General features: G+C 32.4%; 1 protein-coding gene across 6 annotated transcripts in view; it reads right to left on the reverse strand.

Annotated features, from left to right (window-relative positions):
• Positions 1-23,029, reverse strand: part of DYNC1I2 (dynein cytoplasmic 1 intermediate chain 2) — a 50,582-nt gene that overhangs the window by 15,098 nt on the left and 12,455 nt on the right. For 4 of the 6 annotated variants that reach the window (XM_067741543.1, XM_067741544.1, XM_067741546.1 and 1 more), the window contains 10 exons: positions 20,296-20,386; positions 15,529-15,588; positions 13,264-13,379; positions 3,301-3,396; positions 2,911-3,073; positions 2,698-2,797; positions 2,082-2,207; positions 1,040-1,186; positions 564-677; positions 117-250 (listed from right to left, as the gene is read on the reverse strand). In XM_067741543.1, coding sequence (XP_067597644.1) covers positions 117-250; positions 564-677; positions 1,040-1,186; positions 2,082-2,207; positions 2,698-2,797; positions 2,911-3,073; positions 3,301-3,396; positions 13,264-13,379; positions 15,529-15,588; positions 20,296-20,386 — 1,147 coding nt within the window. The remainder of the gene's footprint in view (positions 1-116; positions 251-563; positions 678-1,039; positions 1,187-2,081; positions 2,208-2,697; positions 2,798-2,910; positions 3,074-3,300; positions 3,397-13,263; positions 13,380-15,528; positions 15,589-20,295; positions 20,387-23,029) is intronic. The other 2 variants (XM_067741548.1, XM_067741547.1) reach the window with 1 other exon arrangement.

Here is a 23,029-nt window from a genome sequence, read left to right on the forward strand (position 1 = left end):
GTCACAAATAACGAGTGGCTCTAGGACAGATTTCTACTTGAATAAGAGGCAATTTGTTTTAATACGATTATTCAAGAGAGAATTTTAAATAATTGTAAATTCCAGTTTAGATTTACCTGCCATGGCGGCATGCTGTGTACACAGAACCTTCTTCACTCCCAACAACGAAGTTGTTGACATCTCCAACAGGGAAGGACATAGATGTCACAGCGACTGCCTTTGACTGTTTATGAACCAATTCCATGCTATCCTACACAGAAAAAATTGAGTAAATTATTTTGTAAACTTATAATTTTTAATTTTTTAAAGAAAATTTTCTAGTCTTAATTAGTTTGTAAACAATTATTTTACTATACTTATATAAATTTAGTTTGATTAAATGAAGCAGGTTTGAAAATGAAGTATATACACCACAAATTACATTTATACATGTTTAGATTTATAAACTATTACTATAATACTATTATAAAACATTTATGAAAAACATAAGCTAGGGTTTACATAGACTTAAAAAAATACCAATATTTGCCTCAAAATTTCAGAGCTTTCCAAGTTTAACCTACCTGTGGATGGGAAAGCATGTCCAGACTCCATGAACAAATTTTTCCATCAGTAGAGATACTAATCAGATTGTGAGCGTTCTGTGTCCCAACAACATTTACACAATATACAGGATGCTAAAAAAAGAGATATTAAAGTTTTCTGGGATTATTTTACCAAAAAAAAATGAAATAATTTTTACTGTATAATCACAGGTATTCTGTTTCATATCCAGTCTCATATCTTGATGGCAATTTTAATGTGAAATTCGATGCTATTCCGTAGATTAGCAAAACATTATCTCAGAAGAGAGATAAGTTTCTAATAAAATAGATTTCCAAAAATACAAAGGAAAAAAAAAGCCTTCAGTTTTGGTTGCTAAATGATGAGAAATTCACACATCAAAGGAAACACATTTTGAGACTACTCTGATGGACACTACTAAGTATTTAATGGTGAAAGAAGACAGAAATCTAATGGAAATAACCCCTTTACTTACTGTGTGTGCTGCAGCTGACAGTGGAGTTCTTTGCACTGGAGTTCTTTTATTGCTACGGTTATCCCACAGCACAATCTGGCCTGAATATGTACCACCAACAACCAGATTTGGATGAAATTTTGCAAATGTAGCAGACATAACGGCTGACTGCAAATAGCAAGATTTTTATATTTAAGGTTCAAATGGAAGAAGCGTGACAAGTTATAAAAATAAATCTATAACCAAAACATTTTCCCCTTTATTGTAAAGTATCAGAGATTATAAAAAACCAGTAAATAAATATACTTTAAAATTTCATTTTGCTTTAGAACATAAGATACAGCTTTAGAATAGTTTTGCTTAAAAGTCAAATGTAATGATTGTTTACAGAAATGTTTAAGAAATTTATCGAAGAAAGCAAAAATTATTTAATTTGATTACATCATTAAATCAGAAGATAACTGGCTCTACTTTAGCTTCTGACAGTAATCTGACAACAGAGTATATGCTAGTTTTGATTCAGTTAAGTGTTTTTGCAGAATTATGATATTATTAAAAGATTATAACTTATGCAACCAGAAAGGCTTGCAAATTCTAACCTCCCACTAAATCCACTTTAAAAATCTGCATCTGTTTCCTACTTCAAACATATGTTTCTACTTAAAACTATCTAGTTCCAACTCCTCAGGCCATGTATAAGTAATTCAGTGGGCCAACCATCTAATTGTATATTCAGCAAATAAGTTCCTGAGAAACTCCCTGTAGAAAAGACATTTTATAAAATATTCCTTTTATACAATCAATCACAATAACAGAAAATCACAACTGCAAAGGACTTTAGGTGTGATTAAACATAAGAGATGTCAGAAAAGCTAGAAAACGCAGATCACGTTGAACTGAGAAGTCTTCAGTTTTTCGTTAACATCTGTTTGCAAATATGGGGTGGTTTAGTAAATGCCAATCCAATGAAATCATTATGTTGACAAGAAAAGAAGAAAGGCACTTGTCTAAATTCATTAGTGAATTCTTAAACTTGGGAAAGACTGCTAAAAGACCATCTTACCTGGCAGTGAAACACATACTCTGGAGTAGTTTTTTTGTATTTCATATTCCATACAAGGGCCACACCATCAGGCTCATGAGGAGCATCTTCGTTGTTATTATAGGAAGCCACAAGTAACTCTGGATACTGCTCGCAAGAATCAAGTGGGAAAAAAACGCTATGCATAATGAGAACTGTTTTACATTCCTAGTTACTCAACTGTTATTATTAAATTATTCTGAAAATACAAATTCCTAACACTTCACCAAGAAATATATCTCTAGAGTTATGCTTGCTGGAACATTAGTAAAATTTAAATTAGTTTAGTTATTTTAAATGTTTTAATGTTAAAATATTTTATTAAAATATGTGTTGCAATTCTATCCAAAGGAGATTTGGTGAGCAATTAAAATTAGTAAAACTGGGCTGTGGCATAAATAAACTCTTGATTTTTAAATATAGTGTTTCCAATCCTTTCTTCCTAAGTACATAAGACAACCATAACCTTAGAACCATCATCCATTGTAATTTTCAATAATATACATTGATTTAATTACACAAAGTTTCCACAATTAAAACTACCTGCTTACTGGAATTAAAAAATGAGTTAATAGCAACCAATTATGTTATAATTTACCTGAGATGACCAATCCAAACAACTAACAACCCGATGCTTTGACCAACGTTCGTCAAAAAATTGTCGATTTAATGACAGTTTAGCACCTGCTTGAATCTCTCTACAGAAAAAGACGAAAAAAAAAAAACCCAACAACTGTGTTATAACTTCCCACTCTTAATCTTAAAGTAATTCAACATTGCTGAACCCATAATTTTAGCAATTAAACATTACCCTTCTTTGTCTTCCAAATCTCTTCCACTGTAGTCAAAGAAGATGTTAATCTGCTCAGAAAGAGCTCTTTCTACAATTCTTGTAGAATGGTCGAAGAAACTTAAAAATTCCTCAGAGTGCAAGATTTGCTGCTTTTCTTCTTCAGTCAGCTCGTGCGGGGGGGCTGTGAGACAAACGTTTTTCTGAAGTCGGATTTATGCCACTCAAATCATGTCACCTCACTATCACAATTTGCGTCAATGAATGCCACTCATTCTTTTCCAAGCAGATTCACCTCTTTGATTTAAAGCATTTTAGTCTACTTTAATATATAAATAATAAAAGCAGTCTTAACAGGAATCAACAAAATTTTTTAAATTATTTTTTTTAAAGTTGAATTCTTTAAGATACCTTTATTATCACTTTCTTCATCTTTCTTTAAAGTTTTCTCTTCCTCAGGTTCAATAGGTGGTTTAGGAGTCACTACGTCATCTTCTTCCTCTTCATCTAAAAAAACAGAATAACACAAAAATTATTTTCATGAAAATAACTGCTAACTCTTGAGGTAATTATTTCAGAAAGTATCACAACTCTTTAGATAAAAGCAAAAGAGTACAAATAATATAAATTTTATCAATACAATTTTAAAAAAAGAATTAAGTGGAACTTCTTGGTTTTTATACATACCTATGTGGTAACTCAGCAATAGTCATATCAAATTCTGTAGCAACATAAACTGAAATAAGATATATAAGCAACTAGGATGAGTCCCTCGTGGAAATCTCTAAAAGCTTGCAAGCATTTATCATTCCAGACAGAACAACATGCAACTCCTACATAGTTTTATGTAGCATGCTGACACATTAATGCTGTAAAATGAAGAAAATCAAATGTCTAAAATAGCCTACAGAGCTGGCTGCTTACTTGTGATCTGAAACCATCAGTGTCTAATGGGTCTTCATATGGCATAAAGACGGCTTACATTAACTCTCAGGTTGCTATTTGAGAGGCAGATTTTAAAGATAATAGCTATGAGACCACATTTTCTATTCTGTCATTTTAAATGCAAGTCTCATTATCTACTGTTACATGATGTGGCAATAAGCACTTAACATAATGTTTTCTTAACTTGAATAAAAATACGTATTGAGATAATATACAATGTTTATAAGACTTTTAAAAATTATTAAATCTCCCCTTATACCCCCAAACCAGGAAATAACTTTAAATTACTTATTTTAAAATGTTCTAGAACATACAACTCTGCCTACCTTCTCTTTCACTACATACTGAGATGGATTTTTATTAAGCAAATGCTTATTTTTATTGCCTAAACAGATGTGTCATTTGTCTATGAGGGAATGGCAGCAGGCGTCTGCAGCAAAGCGCATCTCAAGTAATAAGAGCCCATTCAGTAAGGGGACTTTACTTGTTAGTTATAGTCATTTCCCCGACCTATGTTCAAAATTATCTAAAACACGCATACATACGACATACACAAAAGAATAGTCAAGGATGGGAACCAGCTGCCAAGTCATGGTCCCAGCAGCCAGGCCAGCTGACTAGATAGCAACAACCAGATGGCACTGCTGGGATTGTGTCTTTCTGCTACAAGGTGGCAATGGGATGGCATAACATTCTTCCGCTTGACTGCTTCCAATCCTGTCTCTCCCCAATGGCGAGCCTATGCAATTACCCACACTCCAGGAGGCCTACAGATAAGCCTTTACCCTGCAAACAAAATGCAGCTTGTAGGCCACACCAGCTGCCAAACCACACACATAGTGTTAGGTTTGGAGAGCTATGAAAATCTTTCTAACTCTATAGTATAAGCAATAAAAATGTAACTGTACCTGTAGGAAAGAAAGCTTTAAATGACACTGTATACTGCACACAGTGATACAACCTCCAACTTAATCAAAATGATAATGACGTATGCCAATCCTACATTACTTGAAATTGAGCGATTTTTACGTTCTGACAAGTTTACAGAACTAGGATAAATGGCACGAATGATTTCAATATATGCTCATACTTTTGAACCAAATGGTGAAGGTTAAAATTTTTCCTTTCAAGGGCCTCAATCAGCCACAAAGGAAAACAGTAATCACTGTCTTTTCAGCCAGCCCAACCGCATTTGTCAGCCCTTTCTCCGTCAATGCAGCCAGAGCAATCAACCTGCCAAACATTCAGAATGGAAAAACAATCTGAAAATACAGGGTATAATGCACCTGCCAGTGAAAATGGCCATTTCAAGAAAAGCTAGTGATCTCAGTGACCCCGCTGAGGAGGCGGTGGTGCAAAGGGGAAAGAACACGTAAAAGAATTCTTAGTGATCGCCACTCTCTTGCACACTGACACTTCCTTACAAAGCATGCCAATTACAGCTTTTGTGCTACTTAAAAAAATGAAAGCTTTTTTTTGGGCAAAATAATCACATAGAAAAACAGAAAGACAGTACTTTTTAGACGAATTCTCATATACAACAGATTATTAATCTGAAAACAGTGTAACTGGTAACAATTCTTCTATACTGTACTGCTCCAACATTACAATGAAATTATACCATAAAGTCACTCGCCAGTGTAATGTAATAAAATAATTTAATTGTACTTAAGTTGACTTTTAGAATAACAGGATATTTACTTCAATTAAAAATTAAGTCTGGGGACTTCCCTGATGGTGCAGTGGTTAAGAATCCACCTGCCAAGGCAGGGGACACGGGTTCGAGCCCTGGTTCAGGAAGATCCCACATGCCGTGGAGCAACTAAGCCCGTGCACCACAACTACTGAGCCCGTGCGCCTAGAGCCCATACTCCGCAGCAAGAGAAGCCACCGCAATGAGAAGCCCATGCACCGCAACGAAGAGTAGCCCCGCTCACCGCAACTAGAGGAAGCCCGCGTGCAGCAACGAAGACCCAACACAGCCAAAAATAAATAAATTTATAAATTATCTATAAAAAAATTAAGTCTGAAAATATGTATTTTCTGCTAATACTGTCAGTTATCTTAATCAATTTTGTCGGCTAGTAGGGTTCACTGTATGTAAATCCTAAAATCAAAGATAGGGAATCTGAGTCGCCCTGGACAAGTCATTCTTAAGCACTGTGAATTATAAATTACAGCCTCCTATCCACATCATATTTCCCTCTCTCAACTTTGTTGCATTATACGGTTTCTAAGTACCATTTCCAATGACAGGTGTCAAATTCCTGTCATAATGCATATGGTCGGTACTTCAGTGCTAAGTGACCTCATAATCTATATATTTAACAGAAAAGATCGTTCTTACAGACACTTTTTTCCTTTTAAAATTTAAAATGTAGATGAAGTATGGTAAACAGTGATCTGTATCTGCCTACTTTATGGCATTTGCCATGCTAACTTGCCCATATAGATTACTTTAGTTGTGTTTGAATGAGTAATAATCTATTTAAATACTTGTTTTCAGGATTTTATTTTAGAATGAATGTACATAGCTCTCTTTCTAGATGAATTAAAAACTGATTAAAAACTATGATAAACCCAAGCTTCATAAAAATGACTAAGCTAAATAAAAATTCCAGGAACATTACAAAAATGATCTGTTCTTTAAAAGTACAAAACAGTATTTTTATTATAAAGCTGATTATCTATATATACCAAATATTTGGCAAAAAATGCCTAACATCAGTAACATCAGATTAGAGACTGTTCCTCTGAAACAAATACACTTCTCTTATTAAAAACTAATACAATTAGCTACTAAAAAACTATTAACATATAGTATTATGTTAATAATACTATATTATTAGACCAAAAATATAGTATTACAATTCTAAAGATTTTCTAGGCTAGTCCCTATTACATGATTATCTATATTTAAAACTAAAAAAGACTGCAACAATGCAGGAAGACTGAAAAATGGGACTGCCATGTCACATCAATTTATTGATGAATATTCATTGCAATATGCTAAGTGGTTAACTCCATGCTTTCTCTGACAGGGAATCTAAGGTTATAAACTGAGCAGTAAAGAATGCATAAAAGTAGCAGTTACTTTTAAAATGACAAATCTCTTGTCAATGAATGCTAAGACTAGGTTTAATGAACCATTGAATTTTTACTGAGTTAACATCAAAATTGTGATGTATTTTGGTGAGATGGAAAGAAAAGCAGTTTTGTAAATTAAGCTGCACCTAGAAATAACACCAAAGAATGAAATTCCAGTTGTTGGAATAATCTGTTACAGTGGAGTAGGTTAATCAAAGTTAAATCATCTGTGAAATGGGTGGCTTTTGTTAAGCTGAAGGAAGGAGTCTTCAGAGCAAGTTTTCTCATCTGTATATCACGCTACATTTAAGAGACATCTAAGAATAAGCCACAAAGCATGCTTTGAATTATTTTAAAATATTACAACATATTTAACAGGTAATATGAAAGATCCTAGAAAATCCTCACTAAACACTGATACTCTTTATTCTATCACTTCTCACAATTAATGCTCAGTATGAGCTCAAAAATAAATATCATCATCGGGGCATTAATGTCGTTTAGCAAATACATTTGTTGTCTATAAATTTATTAACTAGTTTCATCATACTGGTGTACTGTATTTTAAGATAGTTTAATATCTTATGAAGAATTTCTAATTTACAGAGTAGTCTGATTTCTCATGATACAAAGGAAGTTGCCACTGAGTTCCAAAACTCAGGAAATGTGTTGCATATAAAAACATAATTTACAAAACTTCAACTAATAACTTCACAAACAAAATGAGAATATTAGAGGGAAATGCTTCAATCATAAGTTGAAAAATACATGTTAGATATGAATGATTTTCCTTTAATATTTTGAAAATAACCCTTTCTTTTCTGGATCAACATCCTTTTGAATCACTTCATTTCGATCCATTTGTCCATAATTTCATCTTCTTATACCATACTCTTTAAAATCAATATTAAGAAAATCTTATATTAGGACAAAACTTCATGAATGTATCAATGGAATTCATTCCTTTTATTTTTTTAAACACCCAGAATCAGATGCAAGGTCACTTGGATTTCCTTAATAATTTAGATATTCAACAAGGGAAAATTTTAATTGGGAAATATTTTGAATATAGATCTAATGCTAATTTGGAAGATAAATAAAAAGGGAGTAATACTTTAATCATACATAACATTTACTTTAACACAGAATTTGTCTCTCTACATTGTCTCTTTTTATGTAAAATTCAGATTTTATTTAGGCAGTATTGGCATCATTAACACAGATCCTGTTATCTGCGATCTCATAAATATTACATTTTTCTGAGGCCACAATTTCAGATATGCTGATTAAAGTCTTTCAGTCAAGGTTACGAATAAATGCTTCAATTTTCAATTATTTTTATATTCTCACAGATTCTCTGAGGTTTAAAACTAATTTATTACATGTGTTATTTATTCCAGGATTTTTTTTAAAAATCCATTTTAGACAAGGGTACTATTAAACCAGAAGGCCCACAGATTTAGTCTACTTGGGAAGTGTGGATTCCAGATGTTAAGATCATGCAATAAAAAAATTAAGAGCTATTTTACATATAACATTTTTCTACACATTATAAATGCTGATCAACACGTACCTGAGGAAGAATATCTGACTACTAAATCAACACCAAAAATAATTACAAAACTCCACAAAGATAAGAAAGTGGAATGATATGCGAAACATAGCACTTCACTGGAAATCAAAAACCAGGTTCTGGCTGTAGTCTGATATTCTCTTATATTGTGACCATAGGGTCATCAATGAACTTCCTGGGGTCTCAGTTTCCTCAGGTGTAAACAAGCTGATTAAACTTTGGAATTTCTTCCTCTTTAAAAATCTGTGTCTAAAAATTACAACAACAAAAAAATCCATACTGACGAGGTGAATAAGAAAAAAATAACGCCATTTTCAAAAGAGTTAAAAACTTTTAAAAGAGAAGAAAGTAACTTTTCCAGGAGTGTATCTGTGGGCACCACACTCCTGCCATGAGAAGTTCTTTTACCTGCCGAGAACAAAATTGACTGAGGTCACATGTTCCTTGTCAATTTCATTCACAGTAGGTGCTTTAAGACAGCAAAGCACCTCAGTTCAGAAATGGTATTACCAACTTACAGAGTAAACTTGAAAGAAGATGGCTAGAATAGGGAAAAAGGAAAAAAAGAAGAATAAAAATTGCTTTTTAAAAGAATAGATTCAGCCATTTTTAGAAAATGAAAAAAAAGAGTTAAGCCTAAAACCAATTTTTATCTTCAATTTGGTAACTCACGTTACTTCTGCACTAATTATACTGCCTACCCAAGTTCAATTTACTGTCTGTTACACTCAAACTGTGATTTCAGCAATTTTGTCTCATGGTGAGTTTTGGAATTTGTTACGTAATTCTTAAACGTGAGCCAACCAGGCTAAGTTTGAGAGGCACTGTATTAAACCAATGGATAAGCAGAAGTACAGTTATGCACAAAGTGTTTTCATTATAAAACCTTAAGTTCAGGTTTTTTTTTTCTTTCCCTCTTTCTAGAACCTCTACAAATTAGGAAAAGAAACAATGTAAGAGCCCTGGACATGAAAATAATTGTAATGATATAGAGAGGAAATGATTTCATTTTTATAAATAGTTCCAAAGGCTAACGATGGCTCCATGGTATTGGGGTACATTTTGCATTCTCCTTCACTTACATACCTCAATCTGAAACTAAAAAAAACAAAGAAATAATCGAGTATATAGCATATACTCAATAAACTTGCAGAATCCATGAATTCTTGTTGCAAATGAATAAACGTGGACCTTTATAAAACTAACATCTAAGTCTAGTTCACACAGGAAAATTTTAAAGATAGTGGTGCTAATACAGACATACCCATTAGAAACTGGGCTCAGTTCACCCATCTTGCCACTTTCACCTTCTATCAGTGAGGATAAGAAAAATTCTATTTAACACCATAAAAGATCAAAGCTGTTTATTAATTACTCTTAGCCAATCACTATAAAATATTATCCTGATGCAAATTTATCGATAAATAAGTTAACTAAGCCATGCTATCTTTTAATGAAGTAATTTTCAAACTACAGGTCTAAGCCAATAAATTTAGTGTATTATGGTCAACACTGAAAAAAATGAAATATAGCAAGAGCAGAAAAGGTGTTATTTCATAAAACTTTTGTATCAGTTACAAGTTTCCCCCACTATTCGAAAGTAGAGCAATCCTATGAAACCTTTCTTTCTTAAGCTGAAGTGGTGTAAATTGAAGAAGTAATTACTTTAGACACATCCTGTTAACGGATGCACAAAATAAATACAGCACAGATGCTCAGTGACACAGTTCAAAGCTATGGCAGCTTTCTGCCGAGATGCTGTGTGTAGTTCCCAGGGAAGGAGCTCTCTGCTCTAGTGGACACCACCTCCCAATGTGGTGTAAAGTGAACTTGTGAAATTCAAGGGACAGCTGTACACATCTGTATCTATGTTTGTACTAGACTGTAATATAAATTGAATTTCTTACCATAGGTGACTATCATAAAAGCATGAAAGTGCTGCTTCAGTGGCAGCATGAGAGAAAGCATACCTTGGAATCAGTCAGACTTGGTTTAGAATCTTAGCTACTAGCTATGTGACCCTTGATAAGCTATCTCTTTCAGCTTCAGCTTCTTCATATGTAAACAGAACCGATATTTAACTCTTTAACTCTCAAGGTTTTGGTAAGAGGATTAGAGGTAATGTAAAGTGCCTTACACTATACCTGATATGTAGTAGACACTCTTTGCTGTTAAAATTTTCAGTCATCAATTTGAACGTGAGGTTTGAAGAACCGTTAAAACAAGTAGCTAAGATAATATATTTGAAACATGCTAAAAGGTCCAATTTTGTTCATAGCATTCAGAGGGATAAATAAAACATAAAATAACAGCACACGTTTATATCTATATACTATGTCATCATGGAATTCAAGAAGGCTATAAAGGAGAATGTATGTTTCATATATGGATCTAAGAGCAAATAATGATTAGAACATGATATGTTCATGTTAAAACCAAGAACTGAGACTAAGTGTCTTTTCACCCAATTTCATCAATAATTATGTTGTAGCATTAACACTTGAAAATAACCTATTTTCCCAGCAGTTACTTCCACAGTAAAGGCATGAAAAAAAAAAAAAATCCCAAGTAAGTAAATCATTCTCCTGAGTAGGTAAAAGCAATTAATTCCTTCACCAAATATTTACTGAGTTTGTACTCACTACATGCCATACACTATTCAAACCAGGCATTACAGCAATGAAGAAGAAACAATCCCTATACTCATGCAAAATTTGGCAAAGAAGCTGAAGTTCGATAACACTAAAAGCCTTGCCCTAAATAATTTCAAAGTGAAAAAAATAGTCTATCTTGGGCTTCCCTGGTGGTGCAGTGGTTGAGAGTCCGCCTGCTGATGCAGGGGACATGGGTTCGTGCCCCGGTCCGGGAAGATCCCACATGCTGCGGAGCGGCTGGGCCCATGAGCCATGGCCGCTGAGCCTGCACGTCCAGAGCCTGCGCTCCACAACTGGAGAGGCCACAACAGTGAGAGGCCCACGTACCGCAAAAAAAAAAAAAAAAAAAAAAAAAAGTTTATCTTGAACTTCCGGGTCATCAGCTTACTTTACAAATCACAATCTTTTAAATTTTCCAATTACTTGAAAAATAAAAATGGGAAAAAAAATTTTTTTGAAAACTGCCAGGCATATACTATGTAGCTATACATTCAAATTAGTTCAAAGACATTGTCACACATTCACACTTTAAAATTTATATGCATGTCAAAAATAAGCAATTAAAAATGCAAATTTCAAGTAGGATATAAAACCATATGTGTGTATATACGTATGTTTGTGTGTGTTTATGTATACATATATAATTTTTGAAAAAATATATCATGGAAAACAGACTAGAAACTGGCTACTACATAGTGGTATAACAGACACTTCCTACCCTTTCTGTCTTCTCTAAATTCTCTATGATACACTACTACAATTATTAAAAAAAAAAGAAAAAAATTTTTTTAAATGGAAGTCTTCACTTAAACTAATTATAGGTATATTATAATAGGTATTACCCAAAATAGCTTCAGAATGCTTTACATTTCAAACAATCCAAAAAGCATCTCAAAGTAAAGCTAAATCTCCAAATTATTATTAGAAGGAAAAAAAGCCTAATTTATTTTTTAAATGAGTCACTATACCCTCATTTTGGCTATTTTACTCACTTTCTGAGTTAACATATCTAACAATATAGCTCCCAAAAGACAGAAACTATAACACTTGAATATACTAGTTAATAAAATAATATTTTCTGGAAATTATAGAATCCTACAGTATTAGTTTTTTCCATACTGGTAGTTCAACACTTTATCTTTCCTGTCTTTTTTTTTTTTTTTTTTTTGTGGTACGCGGGCCTCTCACTGTTGTGGCCTCTCCCATTGCAGAGCACAGGCTCCGGACTCGCAGGCTCAGCAGCCATGCATGGCTCACGGGCCCAGCCGCTCTGCGGCATGTGGGATCTTCCCGGACCGGGGCACGAACCCGTGTCCCCTGCATCGGCAGGAGGACTCTCAACCACTGCGCCACCAGGGAAGCCCCATGTCTTCTTTTTTTTAAGTGGCTTATGTCTCAAAACCATCAGGGTTTTTTTTTTTTTCTGGTAAAAGGAGGAGTTTGCACCTGTGAAAGCTATCTTACCAAACCACAGAGCAGCAGGAATGAAAAATATGTATCCATAGAGATGAACATTCACATGGTCAAAACAAAAAAACTCTTGGATAAAAATGTTATCCTGGGGCTGTTTCACAGAGATTAAAAACTGCTATATAATCAACACAGTAGAGCCCTTGGATCATAAAAGAGGAAGTTTATGAATTAGGTCTAGATTTGTTCATTAATATGGATTAACAATGACAGTATATCAGAATACAGTATACTCCACAGAAAATATTGAATAATTTACATGATTTCATTTGCTATGGGATATATTGATACTCTCATTTTGGGATTAATTATGTTCATGACACAGAAATAGAACATGCTTAAGTTTTTCTGCTTCTAAAGCAGCACACAGCAACGACAATATGAAAATGGAAATATTTACATTTATGTCAACAAAATTAAAAACATACATACAGCTTATATTTCTGTTAACTCTTAAAAGAAAAAGTTTTAAAACTCTAAAGAACAAATACATAAATACAGAAATCCAAAGCATTACTTTTATAATATTCCCCTAAGGAAATATGCCAAAAAATAAAAAAGGAAGAAGAAACAAAAAAAAAAGGAAAGAATCCACTTGTTTAATATGGCGGCTTAATGACAATCATATTAAGGACAGATACTCACCTTCTTTGGGTTGAGCCATAACTGGAGTCTGAGTTTCCTTCGTATATGTGACGATTTCACGAGGAGGAAAGTCAACTTGTGTAATTTTAGCCATTCCAAGTTTAATAGGTCCTCGTCTAAATAAAGTGAACACAAATGTTTTTAAATATTACAAATGATACATTTTAACTACATCAAATAATGTTATTTTATAAAAGTAATAATTAAACACTATATATCCAACAGTGTAATTTAAATCCCTGTTTTATTCAAGAAATTTTAAATGAACAATTGGCTTTATTTTAACAAAAGAATTAGAAGGTAGCAAAAACAAAAGATATTTCCGAATCATTCAAGGTGTTTATTTTTCACTTTAAAAAGGCAAATAATTTAGTTTCTTAGAACAAATGTGTGGGTAATAACAGAGTAAGAGGAGAGGAATTTCAGAGCAGACTGCTGAATAAGATTGGTTATGAGAACTGTTTTTAGCAGGGATACGATTCTGGACATTTTTTCAAGAGTCAAATATGTGGATCTCACTCAGACCACATTTAGTTCCCTTCACCATCAGAAGACTTCAGCTTTAAGAGTTAGAAAGAAGTTTCTGTTGAAAACCATTTTTTCTACTTATATTCTGCAGAAATTGAGAATCATACAGTCAATTTAGATTTTAAAATAAAATATTTAAACTTTAAATCTCTAATCTCTGCATGGTCAACATGGTCCTTGATTCACATACGGACAAACTATTGTGCAAACATGTTAGACCTAAACTAAAGCCACATATCTTCTGAATATCATGAAATTACTAAAGCCACTTCTGTTTTTAATAGGGGGGAATACATTCTTTTCTGACAAACAGAAGAAGAGACTTGTGGCTATTATAGTAGATGTCTAAATTCTAAACCAAATATAGCATGCTTCCAAACTCCCAAAGTTCTCAATGATGAATCTGTCTTAAAAGAATATCTAGTAAAAACAGTGGTGGAACTTCCAGAATATAAAGGAGGATATCTGAAATATATATATACACACACATATATATATATATCATTGGTAATATAACATTGGTAATATAAACTAAACTTTTTTCTTATATAAACATCCTTTTCAAAATCCTGTACAAAAAAGTTTAATAAAATTAGTACATTTAAAGAATTAATTTTCTCTAAGGTCCCAAATGTGGGCCATAAGAAAATTTTAATGTGTTTTCTACCTTGGGAATATCTAGCCTTAAAGAAAAAAAAAAAAAGCATAATCAAAGAATTAAATGGGAAATTTTAAGTACATTTGAAGTAATCTAGTATTCTAAGAACAAAATCGGAAATAAGAAACTTTATATTCTGATATTTAAGATGTAAACCATATGAAAAGTAAGTCACTCACATATCTGATAAAAAACAGTCAAGCCAACATTAGGAACAAGTTACTAACTTGAATACATATAGGGTTTAATAGGTAAAAATCACAATACTAGAACAAACAAACAAAATATTCTAAGATTTAGGGATAGATTTAGGGAGGTAATACCTCAGTTATCCAAAGCCACTTTTACTGAGAACAAGCAAGCAACTGGGGGGTGGGGAAGCCTCAGGGCAGCCGAGAGAGGCCTACCAGCTAATGTATAAGAAGCTCATATACTTTTCTTATATGGCCTAATTCAAGGCTTATTAACTCTTAACTTTAGACATAATTCCTAAAGGTGTTGGTCATATGTTTTAGAAGCTGCAAAATATCAAGGGAAAAGAGCTATCTGAGTCAGGCACAATGGCAGTAGCAAACATTTATAGTTTGCATTGGAGACTAGAATAAATAAACGAATGAATAAATGAATTAATGAGTAAATCAATAGCAATCTGGAGCCACGGTGTAGAAACCAACAGCTCTGTTCCTCTCAAAACCTTAGAAATCATCAGGGAATTTTAATATAGAAAAATAAATTAATATTCATGTTGAGTAACCTAGAAAAGGTTCAATTACATATAGCATATTTATTAGAAAAAGTATGGGAAGTTTGTAATACATTGTAGAAAAACTTACATCAAAAATATAGAAATAATAAAAGTAATTTGGACATTTAAATGGGTAGACTTAGGGTACCTCTAAAATCAGATACATAAAATATGTCTTTCACAAATGATAGAGGATAAATGAGGTGTCACAATAAAATATCACCCTTCAAACTATTACCTGAATATTAGAAATTTAAGCAAAATAAAATTAGGACAATTTCACAAAGAATTAAATTAATTATAAAAGAGGGAAGGTAATAAATCTATTCAATACCCCAAATCGGAATCTGAGTGAAGCTGAAGAACTGATGGATCTGTATCCCAATGCAGCGTCCTAAACGGTTGTAGGACAACCATGAAGCATTAGCAAAAAAGGCCATAAGTTAGTCAAGCAAATACATTCTACGAATAGCTAAAGTACGGTTCACAGTTAAAACCCACATGTTCTGGTTAGTACAAAAAAACATCAGGTATCACTCAATGCTCTACTGCATGCAATAAGCATAATATGGTTAAAGATGCAAACATACAACCTAGAATAGTTAAAAGACAGTATTTTCAGATTTTGGGAAACTAATATTGCATAGTAATGGCTAAGAACAGCCAAAACATCCAACATCCCAAATAACACATTATTTTTGGATGATAACAAGCTAAGCTATAAAAAAAAAGTTGAAATTTTAAGTTTCCTAATGAAAAAAACATTAGTAAAAACATCTTAGTTAACATATTATAATCTTGCCCAAAGCATTAAATGTGTGCAGGAAATTGTCATATTGGTAAAGGAAATGAGTCAACACATAAGCCTTTCGGTAAGAAAACCAAAGACTATTCCACTGGGATACAAAATAGCTAAAGTTTCCAAAATGTGACCCTTATGTAATTTATGGGTTAAGCACTGCCTTGGGCTTACATGTCATCTGCTTTAGAAAGCAGCTAAAGATTTCTGTCTCTAGGAAAAAGTAGATTTTTTTCCCCCAGGAAAAATATTTTATGTTCAAAGGATTTACCTAAACTAACTAAACTTATGGAGAATATCAATCCTAAATAAATATTCGGTTGTATTTTAGCCTTGCCTATTGGGTAAACAACTTACGTGGGATCTTTTCCAAAAGATTTAAGGAAAATTTAGTTATTACTAGAATAAAAGCTGCTTTATGACATTGGCACTCTTGAAAGGTTAGCGATAATAAGATAATTATGTACAGTACTGTAAGATGCTCATAGTCCCTATTGAAAAGTTAAGCACAGTACATTCGGTGCTACCATCTTTGTCAAATATATTTGTTTTTCACATATATAACAAATGACAATATACAACTAAAACTGCTATAATATTTAAATACAAGAAATGATTTCTATACTTGCCTCTATAATTTATCAGTAAAAGCAATCAAATGAACTGAACTAGAGAAATACTTCATTTTAAAAATATAAAGAAAGATCTTGGGATTTAAATGGTATTGTGTGTACACAAAGAAGGAAGAGGCCACAGTGAAGATTCACTTTACACTAAGCATTAAACAGAAACAAACTTAGGCTTTGTTAAACCAGACGGGGTTTTATGAGGTGCTCTTCAAGGAATGTTCTGTACATAGCCTTTACATTCTCTAAGAGCTCTAGCTGTTACCAATGACATAGAGCTCCTTGTTGAGGATGTCATTTTAGTCTAAAATCAAGTAAAACTCTACCTCAAAATAGAACCAGTACTGAAAACACATGGCACAACATATGGGATTATATTTATTAAAGGCATCTGCAGACATATAAAGTAAAATTTCAATATAATCCTGAGACATATAATCAAAAGCCTAAGAGATAAACTGATCAAGAATGGAAAAAAGGAACAAGAGAAATGGATGACTCAATTGAATAATGGTCACCTAAATTTTAGCAATAACAGAAGTGACTGAGAAAGTGAACTAAATAAAATCTTAATGAAATGCAACTTCCCAATCTGCAAAGTTAGAGAAATATCATTTTTATGGCCTCATATATTTATTCATAAATTACCACCAGGCCCAACAGAAATTTTTGGCATTTAGAAAGAGTGATTCAGATGTTTTGATATCATACTTGGTAATGTCTAACATGTTTTTTCCTACTCCCTAAGTGTAGTAATCTTAGACTGTCTTGGCCAGCTAATGTAAGTGTATAGGTTCATACACCTCACACATCTTCATGCATTTTCCTGTTTATTCTTTATCATCATGCCTGCTCAATGGAAGTTCATTCTGTTCGTTCTCAGACTCCAGCATTCTTTTTAAAAGCCACATATTTTAAAATGCTATTGTTTCACTGCCAACAGCACCAATTAATCAACAATATTAATTATCTATTATGGAATCTGGAGATGATTTAATGGAATTCATAGTTTTCTACTGTGTGTGTATACATATATATTAAGAAGTGAACATAATCAGTCCTCTTGAAAATTAACAATTAAAAATGAGTCTGTGCTCTCTAAAAAGATATCAAGTCACCTCATTTAAAAAGAGAATTTATTTCCTCTCCTGTTAAACTTAAAAGAAACTTATTTTCTACTCATTCTCTAATAAAAACAAATACCCCTAAAGATATTTAAATACCTGTTTTTTTGTTTTACATCTTATCATTACAAATCTACACTATAAACACAAGTTAGCACACTATTCTTAGGATTTTTCAATACAGTGAATAGCATTTAAATTAATGATGTAAAATTAATGAACACTAGAATGCAAGTTTCCCGAAGGCAAGGACCAGGAACATTATTTTCTGTGGTAACCTATAGCATTTAACATTAAATTGGCAATTCAATTAATACGTATTCTAACACAATAAATATTTTTCTTAACAGTTATTTACTTCCTATACCAATTTACAATATTCCAATGGGTCTCTCTAATAATCTCTAGGTTTTCCAATGAAACTCAGGAGGACATATTTTAATTCATACAGATGTTACATAGTATTTTTTAAAGCAAACTTGCTGACGTTGCATTAAAATAATCTTTCTACTCCTATTCAAAATCAAGAACAATGAGTTCAGAATTAACACAGTAGAGTATCTGCATTAAAGTAATATATAATATCAAATAAAGAAATTTTTAAAATACTTTTTTTTTACCTTGGGAAATGTTTTTATTATGGTAATGTATAAGGGGAAAATAAAACCCTTCTCTTGAAAATGCCATCTGTTTACTAGCAAAGGAATACTAACATATTTGCATAAGAATACAGAAGAACGAAAGTATGAAACAAATTTAGCCTTTGAAAATGAATTTAGACTAAATAAATTTAGTCTTTAATCTGTAATACATACTATTTTATGAGGTAATATTATTCTTAAACAGAAAGTTTTGACTTCTCTTAAATGACAGAGTTATGTCATTTACCTCCAACAACAGTATTGCTTAGATTTGCAATTTCAGTTCTATAAACAGAAGAGGTTTGGAAAGCACATCTCAGATTCAGACTGGTGAGCCTTTTGTGCCTTCTAATTATTAATGACAACCTGATTATTCAGAAACTGACTAAAGCACTGAGTTTATGGATTAGCTAGCCCCTTTGCTTCTTTTTTTCTTGCCTTGTCTTTTAGATGCTCATTACTTGTTCGTAACTTCAATCAGAGGTGCTTGGGCACAATGAAGACAAAACTTCCTAGTTTATTTCTCATTAAAAGGTGTCTTGAAGTTTTCCTGAGGAGGACATTTAACTTCCTAGACCAAAATAAGGATTCTGAATAAAGATTCTAAACTAACTATGTTTAGTCTCATTTCAGCTGCCATTAGAAGTCAAAATGTAAGATGCTGTTAAAGACTTGGTATTATTGTGTGTGTGACAAAGAGAAGTAATAATACTTTTCTCAGTATGATCTTTGGAAAGAAGCTGAAATCTTACTGAACTTTTGAAAATCAAGTCCCAACATGTGTGCAGCATCCTAAAACAAACATGAAATATTGTTTTATAAGGAAGGCCCAAGTTCAGGAACACTTGGCAGTAAACTTTTTTTTTTAATTGAAGTATAACTGACATACAACATTATATTAGTTTCAGGTATATAACATAATGATTTAATATTTTTATATATGGTGAAATGATCACCACAATAAGTCTGGTTAACATCCGTCATACATAGTTACAAAATTTTTTTCTTGTGATTTTTTCTTTCTTTTAAGAACTGCTCTCTCAGCAACTTTCAAATATACAATACAGTATTGTTAACTACAGTCTCCATGTTGTACATTATATCCCCATGACTTATTTACTTTATAACTGGAAGTTTGTACCTTTTGACCCCCTTCACCCATTTCAACCACCCCTCACCCCCTCCCTCCACCTCTGGCAACCATCAAAAATTTTAGAAATGAAAATAAAAATGAACCCATCTGTTCTCTGTATCTATGAGCTTATTTTGTTTTGTTTTTTAGATTTCACAAATAAGTGAGATCATACAGTATCTGTCTTTCCCTTTCTGATTTACTTCACTTAGCATAATGCCCTCAAGCCAGTAAACACTCTTTTTAAAAATTCTTTAAATTTGTTATTGAAGCCAGTAAACACTCAATGTTTCCTTAGCAGTTATTCCTTATTCTTGATATTTTATGCATTATTATTTTCTACCTTAATTAGAAATAGTGACTTAATAGAACAGAATTAGGCTGTTTAACTGAATTGTTTAGGTTTTCAATTACTGAATGGAAATTAAGCATAATACAGTAGAGAGGTTTTACACTATTTGTACCCAAAACATTCACCTAATAACCAATACAAAATTTGCTTAAACAGAAAAATAATTTTAATGAACACTTCTATTTTTAATATAAAATAATCATCATAAAATCAGTTAACTAGTCAGTACTCAGTTAATTAAGTGTGACAGTAAAATATTGTTTAAAAAAATTTCCCCCCAATTTACAACAAACAATTTCTGTGCCATTTAGATTTCAAAATGTTAGGACTAACTCAACATAACTATTCAGAGTCCCTGTACAGCACTGACAGTATCTGGGCACTAAATGCATTCTATCATTAAAATACTGAAAGAAAATTACTGTACCTAGATCCCACTGCGCCATCTCCAGAGTCTTGGCTTCCAGCTTCGCTTGGAGTGCTCACAGATTTGGAGGATGGAGACATAGGAGGAGGGACTAAATAGTGAAATAGACAGGTATCCGCTGTTACTACACGGAGAGGTTGCTCAGCTTATGACGTTTCAAAAGTAATTTAACATGAAGTAATTAACAAAAAAGAAAAAATAATGGCAAACCAAAAAACAAAAGTACATGAATGAAAATGAACAGTAGAAAGAAGAGGAGAAAGACAAAGTTAACAATGCATGCTGACGATTCATGCAATTTCTCTGGCAAAATGCATTTGGGCTTTATATTAAAAAAAAAAAGCAAGATTATGGAAGGATGCATCTTCATCTCGGCCAACACCAAATGTGGGTACTAATTTTCAAAGGAGATCATTCCTTCTCCCTTTTCTAATTCTTTGCTTTTAAGATCACCAGCTCATTTCTAACTAGTGTCAAATCAAAACTCTGAATTTTGCTTCAGAAGTCGTTTACTGTCTGGTTTTCTGAGATTTATTTTAAAATGTTCATTTTTGTCAATTTTTTCTTTCAAAAAGAAATTGATGTCTTAAATGATATTTTCCCCTCACCAAAAATAAAAAGGGCCAATTTAGAGAAATGACTATCACTAAAGGAATGGCTCCTTTAAAAGTCCATTAGTTTCCAGCAATTTGGGAGAAAAATGCAAACAGGCCATAAAACAGCATGCCTTCTAGACATGATGCATAACATAAAGTGATGCATGCAACTTAAACAAGGCAAGACTTAATGGTAACTTCCTTACCCCAGTATTCAGAAAAAACTGAAGTGTACAGACAAAGATACAGACACCCAAAATATTCTTAATCCCTTCTTATAGAAAAATACACATTTTTCATAGTATATAAAACAAACAGCAAATGCTTTCCCCTAACCTGTCACTTTTAACATTATATACCAGCAGCTGAACGTGCGTATTTCATGCTATTACATTTGTAAAACTTTTTGAAGATCATCACTGCCATCTTCTGGTTAAATTTTACCATAAATGACCCCAATCCCAAGTATCTTTTAAAAATAATTTTTCAATGTACAATATTAAGTGACCAATATATTTTATGTCGTGCTGCAAGCCCTTCTTTTAATAGTTTACTGAAAAGAAAGTAAGTTCCTAGTTATATAGAAACCAATCTAAAGAAATATGTATTTAATTAAAAGTCTGTGTTTTTGGAATAGTCACATTCACTGAACCCTTAAAATTATGTTTAAATGTTTATATATGCTTCAGTAAAAAGTGGGTTTGCTCATCTAACAAAATGCACAAGTATAGTATAATGAATTACATCTTAAACATAGGTACAAAACTGATCATCCTTATTTTTCAATGCCAAATTCTATTGGAAACCAATAAAAAGATTAGAAGAAAAAAAATCATAGCTAGAATGTTTGTTTCCTGAGATACAGTGGTTAATTCTTGCTCAAATTTCAAAAGACCATAAAAACATAATAAAAGGTTTCTAATTTTGTGATTAAATCTCTCAGAAACAATGCTAAAACCAGATTGCCTTCATATAATTCACATCATGATACCACTGTGCTAGGGGCTGCATGTATAACTCATAGCTAAACAAGACTTGTATCTGAAGTAAAAGAATATTAATGTCCCCTAATTTCCCTTAGGTTACATTTTTCCTCATCTTTTTGTCCACCACTCACTGTGAGGCTTCCCCTAGGCGTCTAAGTTCCAACTGATACAGGACAGTGGTTTGTCTACTACATTGTAAGCACAAATATGTTTATTAAATTATTTAGTATAAATTACTAAATATTTAGTAGTATAAATTTACTACTAAATATTTAGTAGTATAAATTTAATAAATTTATACTACTACAATGTTTTCATATTAAAGATTTCCAAAGAAGAAATTTTGAATTCTTTAAATTACAAAGTTAACTTCAGGCTTAGGAAAATAATTTTTCTAAGTATACATACAGGAAAGATTTGAGAAAAATAGTAATATTCCTATCAATTTAATTATTTGTGATAAATTATAAAATTCTTTTCCAGTTAATGTTTTTTCCCCTTTCTGGTGACTTCAAATATCTATGATTCCACTTAATATGTTCATCACCAGTATCTTAATTGGTTAAGACTACATTAAAAGAAAAATACGTTACCTCAAATCCTTTATGAAAACAGGTTAAATAGTAATTGTACATACATAAATACACTAAACTAGCCAATTCTCAAATAAAAGTTTCAGAAATAAAAAATAAGTTACACGGGTGATGCAACCAAATTATCACTGTTCCTCAGCCAGAAGCAAGATAAATCACCATAACTTCAAATTTGTAATTAGATAAAAATCTCCATCCCAGAACTATATTCTTTCAACCAAAGATAGTTTTCAAGCCAGCTGATAAGAGACTAATTAAGGACTCAATGTTATTATCTGGCCCACCAAATTCATCTTTCAATAATAAATAATCTATACCACAGAAGGGACAAACCTGGAAAAAGAAAATTACTATCACTGAAAAAGGAGGAATGTTAACAGGAAAAAAGGGAAAGGTAGTACTAAAATATGGTACTACCATATTTTAACCCAGTTAGTCTAGAAAAATCAAAGAATACAGTAATTGCACAATAAGGCAATGTCACTATATTCCCAGACTCCAATAAATGATCCCCCCAAATGAATACAAGCATGCATTCAGGGAGGTTAAAAAAAAACTA

The sequence above is a fragment of the Pseudorca crassidens genome, chromosome 6, assembly GCF_039906515.1.
Source record: "Pseudorca crassidens isolate mPseCra1 chromosome 6, mPseCra1.hap1, whole genome shotgun sequence".
Taxonomy (NCBI): Eukaryota; Metazoa; Chordata; class Mammalia; order Artiodactyla; family Delphinidae; genus Pseudorca; species Pseudorca crassidens.